Source organism: Trachemys scripta, chromosome 2, assembly GCF_013100865.1.
Source record: "Trachemys scripta elegans isolate TJP31775 chromosome 2, CAS_Tse_1.0, whole genome shotgun sequence".
Classification (NCBI taxonomy): domain Eukaryota; kingdom Metazoa; phylum Chordata; order Testudines; family Emydidae; genus Trachemys; species Trachemys scripta.
In genome coordinates this window covers 47,432,555-47,444,954 of record NC_048299.1, presented here as the reverse complement: position 1 = coordinate 47,444,954, position 12,400 = coordinate 47,432,555, and the positions used below count along the sequence as shown (strand labels likewise).

The following is a 12,400-nucleotide window of genomic DNA, read 5'->3' as shown; positions in this document are numbered from 1 at the left end:
TAAAGTTATAAGTTGACTAACTCCCTCTTTATAATTAAGGGAAATATTTAAAGACAAAAGGAGTGTTCTAGATGTGCTTGGTGCTGCTAATAGCCATAAATGAAATGTACTGTTAGTCAACATGCTTATATTACTAATTAAATTAGGGAAGTTTCCTGAAAGCATATTCTTGGAGCCTCCTGAAAAAGCACAGGAATATATTTTCTCAAAAATAAGAAGGGGAAAATGCAACAGAAATTGAAAGTACTTACCAGTTAGAAAAGAGAGACACACCCAAATGCATTCAATTAAAATGGCTGCTTCTAAGGGAGCAGCAGCTTCTTTCTGGCAAATTTAAAAAGCCAATCTCCCCCCCCCCCCCGCCCTCCCGAAATGCATGTGGGGGAAAAATTCTAATAAAAGGGTAACACTCAATCAGGAAAAGTGACTAAGGGTTAAGTAACTTCCAAGGAAGCTGGGTTATGTACTGCTGTACATCAAGATCAGCTAATAAAAAAAAAAAAATCTAGTTACAGGTGAGTTGTTAATTGTGGGTCTTATTTGCTTTTATTGCATCTTTCCCCCTATTCCCTGGGTACTTATCTATTTAGACTGTAGTTTAAGCTGGAGCCATGGGCCAAACAGGGCTGAAGGAAGGGGGAGCAGCAAAGAGGGTTTTGGATTATATTTGGGGACTTTTGTTATGGACTATGTCTTGTTAATGGACGAAATGCTAAGCTGATATGGAGTTAGTGGGGACCCATGAGGAAAACGGAGGTGAGGAGCCACTGTAGGGCTGCCCCCGGCGGGCCCTGGAAAGAGGCCATACGTTTACAGATGGTATTCTTGTTTACCTCTCCATGTTCCATTTCTAGTGATTAACACCACAAACTTACTCAGACCTTTGATCAATTCCTCCTGAAGCCACATTTTCTGCTGGTTGATGTATCTTTATTTGTCCCTCCTTTGCTCCAGTGAAAGGGTAGTTTGTGCTCTAATTATGCATCTTTTTGGACTCCCCAACCTCCTTCTATACTAGGGGATTTTAATACTTCCTCAATTGGACCTTACTCACCAGATTTCTTAATCTTCCAAAACCTGCAGTGTGAAATCTAATATCTGGGCACTGTATACTCTGAGTTCAGTCCTTATTGTGCAGAATTCAAGTAGCCTGAGGTAGCTGGTTCCCGAGATTCCCATATACTCTGTTCCTCTCAATAATAGTAGATCCAATATAGCTTTTCTTCTAACAGAGACTTAACATTTTAGATTATTACCTGCTTGCTACATAGTTTTGAAGACTTTTGGATGCATGTTTGGCCATATTTGTTACCCAACACAAAGTAGTTTAAAATCCTCCATCAGTAGAGTATCCTGTACTTCCAAGGAACCTGATAGATGCATTCCTTAACACCTTTCTCACTCTTCTTCAGTGCTGGTGGGCTGTAGCAGATGCCCACAGTCCTCTAGTTTTCATTCATTGTATTACAAACCAAAGCATTTCACCACCTCACTGTTTGTTGCTGGATGTGTAGCTAGTTGTTGTTTAAGGACTCAGTAGGACTATTCATGTATGGGAAGTTAAGCACCTGCAGTGTTAGTAGGATTGGAGCAAAACTTGTTCGTTATGACCAATAGTCTTATCAAGCTTATAATGTGTTGAGATTTTTCCATCAATACTGGATTTTTGTGAAATGTGTAGGTAAAGAATATTATTTTACTTACAAGCTGATAATAAAAACTCTGCACTGAAAAAATTGAACTTCAGGGACAAAATTAAACTTGAGTTCTTGCATTTATTAAAAAGAGGTGGTGGTTTTTTGTTTTTTTTTTTTTTTTAAATACAGATTTATCTGATTTCCAATTTACCTTAAGTTTCAGATCCATTGTCCATTTAAATATTTTAATGTAGATATTTACATACCAAATCACTCTATTACCCAATTTGTCTACAAGACATGTGTGACTATCTCCGCCACCAAATATTTTTATATGACTAAAAACATACCCTACTAGCTATTTAAGAGTCAGATTGGTTTCATTTTATGTGCTGACAAAGGAAGCTGCATTTAACTAGTCTTAGAATAACAGTTTTTCACATTCAAATATTAATTTTCTAGCGGCAGAAATATAAAATGTTGGGTGCTGACTTGGCTTGAAACTATAAAAAAAGTTTTACAAGTGAGGTTATTTTAAAAGGCTTTCCCATGAAAGCACACATTGTTCCCCATTAAAACTTGAAGTAGACTTATTACAGAAACTTATCACATTTACTGTAAATCCAATTTAAATTTGATAAGTTTAGGAGCTATATTCAAACGTCTGAACTGGAGTTTGATTAGAAAAAATCTAAAGACTTTTGAATGGACCATGTGGTCCTATGTGTTTACATTATAACAGGAGGTCCTGATACTAGCTGGGCTTTTGGGTGGTACTACAATGCAAAATAACAAGAGCAGCAGAGGCATACTGCCAGAACATGCTCCACAGCAATCAAAAGCACCCCATGTACAGAATCTAGGGATTGATCCTTGAATGGTGATAAACAGCCTGCAGCTCGTATTGAGGGTTTTAGGAGCTGGGAGATAGAGGGTGCTCCCTAAGCCTCTCAGAATTAGCTCCCAGAACCGTAACTTAGGCAAACACAGCATTTTGCTACAACTTGACATATCTGTAAATGCAATTCCTTGTCAAAGCTGCTGTCCCTAAAGAGGAAAGAAATTATCTTCTCTTGAACACTCTACAGGTAGTAGTCAGTGGAAGATACAAAAGTAGAACAACATGAGCAATAATTATAAATATAGGTTTAAAATACTGAAGAGAAAATTACCTTTGAGCACATAGGTTGTGCATTTTGAAGTGATGGGAGGCTTTTTTTTATCAGATATAACATTTTTTTCCTGTATAAAAGCAGAATAAGGGACAATACTAAGTCTTTAAGCTTCTTTATATTTTAATTGTATAACAATGACTCAGTGTATGCATTTCTACTAAAGAATTATTTTATTGCTGAATTAATAAGACAATTTATCTGTAAAATAGCAGGATTTCAGGGATAAGGAAGGGAATCCTACTTAGATAGATTCTAGGGATCTAACTGAAAAACATTATTTTGCTCATAAGACTGGTCTCAAGCAGGGTGAATTTTGGAATAAAAAATGTATTTTGTTTAAAGGAAAATTCCACAATAAAACTTATGAAGAAAACCAGCATTCAAATGAAAGAATGACACATCCTTGTAAGCATGGTTTACTTCTTTGCAATGCAATAAACCCAAATCAGTAGCACACATTCCTTCTTTGTACTGTAGTTGCTGAATCCCCATCAGAAAATTACTGTTGATTGCATCCTTTCCATTATTAGAGGAAGAAGTGGATGATATACAAATAATGACTTGGCTTGAAATCAAGACCTACCAGGTGCTTAAATCCAATTCTAGCATAAAACTTCCCATTTTGAAAACATGACAATTACCAAATTCTTAAAATAAAGCACATTTTCTAAGTTCCACAAAATGCAAATGTTTGTTATAATTTACATAACCTGGGACCATAAAGTAATTCTAACATCATTGCATAAGGAAACAGATACATCAGGTTAAAACACACAAAATTTACCACATCATCAGCTTTCATTATTCTTCATAATAATGTTCTACTCAAATTGAAAAAGGAAGCGCTATAAAATGCTTTTAAGTGCATTTAAAAATCTAGTTCTTGTATTCAGAATCATCAGAAATATTAAATTGCTTATTAGGTTTAGTGGCTTCTTGCATCAATTCCTGCAGCTGTCCAATCTGTTCATTATGGAAGTCATTAAGTTTCTCCTCTGTGAGGGGGGTTCCAAAGCAAGTCTTTTTTCTTGAGTTTTGTCTGTCTTCGTTAGCTTGCTGCCACAGCATTTCTGCATAAATCTAGAACAGAAAGGAAAAAAAAGTCAAAGAAAGATGACAAAAGCAAGATTTATGTTGATTGACTCTGCTAATATATACAAAGCGTACAGTCATTTACCATGCATCCTTCTCTGGATCAGCTACAAAACAAAATGATGAAATGGGCATCTTCACTAAGAATGAAAACCTATTAAAATATATATATAAAAATTCCAATGTCTTTTGGTAATTTTACATTTCTGCTTAAAAAAAAATAATCCGCATCAGCTCTCTACCACTTTATTTGCATGTTTTATCAATTCATGCATCTTCATTGTCCAATAGTATATTTAATTTTAGATGCTATGTTTTTATAGATTTTATTGAGCAAAAGTATCAACAGAATTCACTTTGCACATTGGTGTGATTGATTGATACTACTTCCCTGCCAATACACACTAGAATACTGCAATACACTCATGGGGCTAGTCTTGAAAATTACTGAACAACTCAACATCTAATCTATAACATTGCTCTCTGATTGCTTACTAGCATGTTGACAATATTCTGTGCTCCAAAGCCTGAGCTAACTATTGGTTAGTCGCATGCTTCCTGGTAAAATCAGATTCTGATCCATAAAACCCTATCTAATTTGGAATACTCTGTCTCTAACCCCAATTTGGAAAAGTGCTTAAGATCACGCCTGAGCCCTATTGACCTAAGACATGTTTAAGTGTTTCACTGAACAAGAATGTTTTCCTGAACTGTGGCTGATGTGTCTTCCTCACCTGGGGGTTCTTATCTATATTGCATTTTTTTAAATGCACCTCTCCAGAGCTCAAAGCATATGTACAAATAATTTTAAAAATGCATACAAGATATCCAGTTGGTCTCATGGTGACATTGGTTATCATTCCCCCCAACCATCTGATGGAAGTTTTTCCATTGACTTCAGTGAGTTTTGATCAGGTCTCATATGCATTACAATAATTCTGTAAGCATCACAAGCTTTGAAAGTGAAAACTTATAAACAAAGCAATTTTTCAAAAAGAGAATCCTGTGGCATTCAGAAAGAGGTCAGACAACTAACAAAAGGAAATACCATATTATGAATTGGCAATGACTGTGTGAAAGGCACTGATAGGGTGGAATGGTTCTCAGAGTTAAAGGTCACCAGGGACCATCAGGATCATCTAGTTTGACCTCCTGCACATTGCAGGCCACAGAACCTCACTCACCCTCTCCTATAATAGACCCCTAATCTCTGGCTGAGTAACTGAAGTCCTCAAATCATAGTTTAAAGACTTCAAATTACAGAGAATTCTGCATTTACACAAGTTTTAACTCTCTTTGCAAGGTCCAAGGTTCTACTTGCTTGAAATGATGAAGATATTCTCATGGGTAAAGATTTATTTGGTGAATAGACATTCTAAATGCTTATCAGTTACTTAGATGACTGCTTAGGGCAACAATATCTGATTCCAACTTTTCCTTTACACAGAGCTTTTGCCTTCTTTTACCTTTTAGCATTAAATAATTGCCATGGACAGCAATAGTCTTCTAGGAAAATAAATGGGAGTGGTAATGAACATTACTACTATTCTTTATGCAAATTGCATTACGATGTAGTTATCTAAACTTAAAATATGATCCTACTTAATTATTTTTACAATACTAATATCTCCAAATTCAAGATGATCACAATAGGGAATCTCACCACCCAAGGTCCTAGCTTTGTCAATTACAGTGACTGAAAGATTTATTAAGAATATTATATTACTTCTCTCATTTTTTAAAATTTAAATCCTACAGCTTAGCCCTCAATTACACATTTATCCAGGGGAGCTGGACCCAGGGACAGCATTTTCTTTATTGGGCAGGAGAGAAGAAATTAAATGTAACCAAAAATTTTATTAAAAGAAACCCCCAAAAGTATGCACACTAGAAAAATAAGATCTCACTATGCAAAAATTCAAATTTTAAGGCGAAAGAGAATCATTAAGTTGTTTAGTTTGATATTTGGTATAACACAGGCCACAGAATTTTACCCAGCTACCCTTGCATTGAGTCTAATAACTTGTGTTTGACTAAACCAGGGGTCGGCAACCTTCGGCACATGGCCCATCAGGTTAATCCACTGGCAGGCCATGAGTCATTTTGTTTACATTAACTGTTCTCAGGCACAGCCTCCCGCAGCTCCCAGGGACTGCAGTTCACCATTCCCAGCCAATGGGAGCTGTGGGAAGTGGCGTGGGCCACAGGGATGTGCTGGTCGCTGCTTCCTGCAGCTCCCATTGGCCGGCAAACTGCAGCCACTGGGAGCTACGGGGGGCCGTGCCTGCAGATGGTCAACGTAAACAAAATGTCTCACGAAGGTTGCCGACACCTGGACTAAGCCATATCTTTCAGAAAGGCATCCAAGTTTTGATTTGAAGACTACAAGAGATGGAGAACCCACCACTTCCCTAGGTGGCATGTTCCAGTGATTAATCTCCTTCACTGCTAAAATTTGTGCTTGATTGCTCATTTAAATTTTGTCTGGCTTTAACTTTGAGCCATGAGTTCTTGGTACACAATTGCCTGGCGACTGGACTCAATGAACCAGGAGGTCCCTTCCAGTCATATGTTATGCTGTTCTCTGCTAGACTGAGCAGGAGCCTTTAGTATCCAGTATTTTCTCCCCCTGAAAGTATTTATACACTGTCATCAAGTCACCTCTCCAATCTTCTTTCTGATAAGCTCAAAAGATTGATCTCTTAAATCGCTCATTATATGGCATCTTCTCCAGCCCTTGGATCATTTTGTGGCTCTCCTCTATACCCTCTCCAAATTTTCAACACCATTTTAACTATTACAAAATGTATTAAATTCATAAGCTTACACTGCATCTTTCTAAGTCGCAATAGCCTTATACTAGTAGGTGCAATGAAGAATGTTGACATCTCATTTCCTTTGCCGAAGTAGAATGCTTCTGACTTTTTCTACCCTAATCATTCATAACATGTTTAACGTTAAAAGCATGCTAATGGCTAAATGTTGCATGCCAACACTAACAGTCTAGGCTACAATAACTGCTCTTTATCAGCATATGCTTAGGACAATTCTTAGCTGCTGCTGCTTTTTAAAACTGCATTGCTAAAAGTAGGGCATATTTAGGTATAGAACTATATTTCTCAGAATTTTTACCAATTTCTCATTATTAATGTTTGTATTACTGACATTCAATTGTTAATCTTTGAAGCAAGTATTTATCTTTAGAGGGCTGCCGTGCCAGCTGTCTGCACAGGGCTGGGGCGGCACACAGAGGAAACACACACACACACACACAGCCAAACATCTAACCACACTGATAAAAGTGTGCAAAAAAAGGTTAAAAATACCTTGGTGGGCAATCCCAAAGGATGGTGCTCTCCACTCAATAGTGCAAACACTTAGTGTAATACAGATTAATGAAAATACAAGCCATAACAGTAACTGCCCTAATGGAAATGTGTTACTACATGCAACGTCAAACCAAAAAAGCCAAATTACAACACTGGGTTAAAAAAAGAAACCAACTAGCTAGCAACACTGCCATCATAATAAATAATAATTATAAGGAATATTCAAATGCTTATTAATGTTTTAAAAGCAAATGTTTGTACTTATGCAGTTTGTAAGGACTGTTCAACATCTGTATACTTGAATACTCTGTAAGGTGTGTTGAACCAAATGTGTCCTATAAAAAATGTTTAAGGTACAAACATATACACATATGCGTGTTGTTATAATCCTGACCAAAGCCCATCTCATCAGCTAAGTATAAAGGCCTCCTCATGTCACTCATAGGTTATCAAAGCACAACTCTACAGCCTGCACCTCAGTCATGGTCCTGGGCCTAACATTCCCAGGTCCACTATAAGGAACTAAAAACAATTAAAAAATAAAATCTGTCCATCAGTGGTACAAGGGAATGTGCAAACGAAGAGACAGATGGGGCATAAATATGTGAATGGAAAAATAAGGTGGCTACATAACAGTGTTTAGCCCACTAGGCCAGCTTCAGTCCATGCATTATGCATTTACAAAACAATGGGTAAACATTCTCTCCATAAAAAGACAAAAAGCGGGGGAATGTAGTAAGAAGAGAGCTTGAGACATAAGCCCTTGTAGCAGAGGCCTGGTATGAGGCAGAATCTGCTCACAGAATCTGGCAAAACCAGGGCTGATACTGGAAAAATACACATTCCTAAGAAGTGCTAGTCACAGAGTAGTCACGTAAATACATCCCGATATCAAGTGGTCCCAAAACATCCCCATATCAAGGATGGTACAAAAACATTCCCCAAGGATAATAGGAACACACTGACCCCTCCTAAAAGATACAGTCAAGATAACAGTACGTAATAAAAATGTTTTGATCAAACCAACATGTACAAGGTGATTGGTAATAACTAAGGTTCTCAAGTGATTAATTGCACTATTAAACAATAATAGAATACCATTTATTGAAATATTTTTGGATGTTTTCTACATTTTCAAATGTATTGATTTCAGTTACAACACAGAATACAAAGTGTGCAGTGCTCACTTAATATTTATTTTTGATTACAAGTATTTGCATTGTAAAAAAACAAAATAGTATTTTTAGGGTTGTTAATTAATCACAGTTAACTCAAACGATTAACTCAAATAATTGTGATTAAAAAAATAATTAATTGCACTGTTAATAGAATACCAATTGAAATATATTAAATATTTTGGATGTTCCTCTACATTTTCAAATATATTGATTTTTATTACAACACAGAATACAAAGTATACAATGCTCATTTTATACTATTTTTATTAAAAATATTTGCACTGTAAAAATGATAAAGAAAAGAAATAGTATTTTTCAATTCACCTCATACAAGTACTGTAGTGCAATCTCTTTGTGAAAGTATAACTTATAAATATAGATTTTTTGTTACATAACTGCATTCAAAACCAAAACAATGTAAAACTTTAGAGCCTACAAGTTCACTTAGTCCTACTTCTTGTTCAACTAACTGCTAAGACAAACAAGTTTGTTTACATTTACGGGAGATAATGCTGCCTGCTTCTTATTTACAATGTCACCTGAAAGTGAGAACAGGCATTCGCATGGCACTATTGAAGCCGGCATTGCAAGGTATTTACATGCTAGATATGCTAAACATTCATATGCTCATTCATGCTTCGGCCACCATTCCAGAGGACGTGCTTCCATGCTGATGATGCTCATTAAAAAAAATAATTACCGGTAAATTTGTGACTGAACTCCTTGGAGGAGAATTCTATGTCTCCTGTTCGGTTTTACCCGCATTCTGCTATACATTTTATGTTCTAGCAGTCTCGGATGATTACTCAGCACATGTTCCTTTTAAGAACACTTTCACAGCAAATTTGACAAAATGCAAAGAAGGTACCAATATGAGATTTCTAAAAATAGCTACAACACTTGACCCAAGGTTTAAGAATCTGAAGTGCTGTCCAAAATCTGAGAGAGACAGGGTGTGGAGCATACTTTCAGACGTCTTAAAAGAGCAACACTCTGATGCAGAAACTACAGAACCTGAACTACCAAAAAAGAAAATCAACCTTCTGCTGGTGGCATCTGACTCAGATGGTGAAAATGAACATGCGTCGGTCCACTCTGCTTTTGCATAGTTATCAAGCAGAACCTGTCATCAGCATGGATGCATGTTCTCTGGAATGGTGGTTGAAGCATGAAGGGCATACAAATGTTTAGCGCATCTGGCATGTAAGTATTTGTGACGCCGGCTATAACAGTGCCATGCGAACACCTGTTCTCACTTTCAGTGACATTGTAAACAAGAAGTGGGCAGCATTATCTCCTGCAAATTGTAACCAAACTTGTTTGTCTGAGCGATTGGCTGAAGTAGGACTGAGTGGACTTGTAGGCACTTAAGTTTTACATTGTTTTGTTTTTGAATAGTTATTTTTTGTACATAATTCTACATCTGTAAGTTCAACTTTCATGGTAAAGAGATTGCACTACAGTACTTGTATTAGGTGAGTTGAAAAATACTAGGTTTTTTTTTTACTGTGCAAATATTTGTAATAAAAATAAATATAAAGTGAACACTGTACACTTTGTATTCTGTGTTGTAATTGAAATCAATATATTTGAAAATGTAGAAAACATCCAAAAATATTTAAATCATATCCTAACAGCACGATTAATTGCACAATTAATCAAGATTAATTTTTTTTAATTGTGTGATTAATCAACATTACTTTCTGTAATAGTTTGACAGCCCTAGTAATAACTAGCCAAGTCAGGGGGCAGTACTGACTTGTTTGTATCAGGGCATAAAGATGTGTCTCAGAGGAAGTATCTTTGTCTGGCCTACAGAGGAATGGAAAGTCCCACCGTTCACTGAGCTGGTCCGTGTTCATGTCGCACTCCCCATCAGTACACGGTCTGGGCCAGGGAAGCTAATGATCCAACCAGTGGACCATAGTCAGTGATGAATCCTGCTCACATGCCACCTCAGGCATGTTGTACATATGCTAAGAAGAAACAAGGGTGGCAGAATCCTTAATGGGGATTCATACACTCTGTGCACTAATATGGCAACCATCTTTTCTAATAATTGCTAGTAGGAAGATAAGGGGAAACAGCAAGGAAAGGGATAAACATTTCCATATTGTTTTGAATATTTACTTGTTTGTTCAAGACCCCTTTGCTTTTCTCCTATTACAAACCACTTCCTCAATCCCATTCCAGCTTTTCAAAAGTAGAGCACAGGCCAATGAATATGTACAATTCTCACTTTGTAATCCTCAATATTAAAAGGAGAGCTATTTAAAATGCCTCCAATTTAGCTTTTATAAGAAACAGTGAGAAATTAAAGTAGCATGGGATTAAAGTGGAAGGGGGACAAGAATTAAAACTTACTTTTCCCCCTCTTTTGAAAAGCCTCTGGCAACTATAATTTGCTGACTGTCAAGACTCCTGGTTTGGCCAGACAGCCTAAGGTTCTGTAAATTTGTTCCAGGTAATTAGGCAATGCAATTGCAGCAGCAGAATACAGCTGTAACACTGCTGGGCTTAGAACATCTCAACAAGCCTTCCACCTACTCAGTGGCCCCTTCTTGCTGATTCTGACAGCTGCAGTTTTGAGCCAGAAGATTCCCAGCTGTTACCTCCTATATATACACACTTCTCAGCACAAGGGCTTTTGCTGAAGCTGAGAAGAAAATGATATTGTGAGCAGGCTGGGAAATCTGTTTCATGCAACAGGACTGGATGTCAGTTCTGAAGTGCGGGGGGAGGTGGGTGAAAAGGGAAGCAAAATGTTTTCAAGGGTAGATTTATTTTTTAAGACAATCCGGATCTAGGGTGGGATTTGAGGGAGATCACTACAGGATTTGAGCATTTTGAGTTGCCTAGGATGCTCACTGATGGAAATCAATGGAACTATTTAAATACTTAAAGTTAAACACAGGCTTAAGTGTTTTGCTGGATTGGAGCCTAATTATTTACTTTTCTTAAGAAGACCTGGGAACAATAAAACTCTAAAAGTTAGAAATGAAGCATAAAATGCATTTGAGCATAATGTATTTATGGTCCATTCCACAAGCAACATTAACATCTTCTAAAAATCCTGAAATGTAACTCTGCATACAACAACAGTTTGAATTACTAAAGAAACTACATTTTGCATACATTAAAATATTGCTTTAATTGAATTTTATTGAATAACTGTTTCATTTTATTGCCTATTCAGAACAGTTATTCAACACTTTTTGTAAAGGATTAATCATGGAGAGATCTAGATGAGGGAGAATAGAGATATATTCCCATTTAGAATTGTTCAGTGGTTTACGTGAACTGAGTTGGTGATATCAGTCCAGTTACTAGCGCTTAAGTCTTCTCATTACAAAAGCCACCATTACAATTGTAATTTAGAATATATACTGGGGAAATGAATTAGTGGCCAAATGATGTATTCATAGGCATATGATAAATGTATTTCTATATGTGTAATTCATCACAAATATAGCACATCCACATATATGGTGTATGGTCTAATCCAAAACCTATTAAAGTCAATAGTCTTTGGATCAGATTCTATATAAATTTATCCAATGGCTCTGAAGTTTAATACATGGATAACCTAAGTCTTTGAACAAAACTATTAAACAAGCAAATCTAAGTTAAGGCAGATGCTCCACGTTTTTAGTCCAGGGACTTCGGTCCACGATTTCTATTAACATAAAAGGAGCTATAACTCAGTGTTTAAAAACTTTCTTTCACAACATTGTGTTCTCTTCCTCACTACATTTTTCCCCTTCTTAAATTAGGGGTGTGTTCAGGACAGTGTCCGTTTTAACTATGATTTATATTTATATTCAAGAGATCAAATTAATTCCTACTGTAATTCCACTGATTTCAGTGGAGTTACATTAGGCAGGAACTGACCCTAGGTTTGTGGATGGGATTGTATACAGACAAGTGAAAATCCAATGTTATAAATAACATATATGATAGATTAGCTAGTCTTCAGTTCTACAGTCTGT

The 12,400-nt window shown here is 36.5% G+C and overlaps 1 protein-coding gene across 1 annotated transcript in view; it reads right to left on the bottom strand.

Annotated features, from left to right (window-relative positions):
• Window positions 1–2,967: 2,967 nt before the first annotated feature.
• SDHAF3 (succinate dehydrogenase complex assembly factor 3) overlaps window positions 2,968–12,400 on the bottom strand; it is an 81,713-nt gene continuing 72,280 nt past the window's right edge. The window contains exon 2 of the mRNA XM_034760502.1: window positions 2,968–3,892. Coding sequence (XP_034616393.1) covers window positions 3,689–3,892 — 204 coding nt within the window. The 3' untranslated portion in view covers window positions 2,968–3,688. The remainder of the gene's footprint in view (window positions 3,893–12,400) is intronic.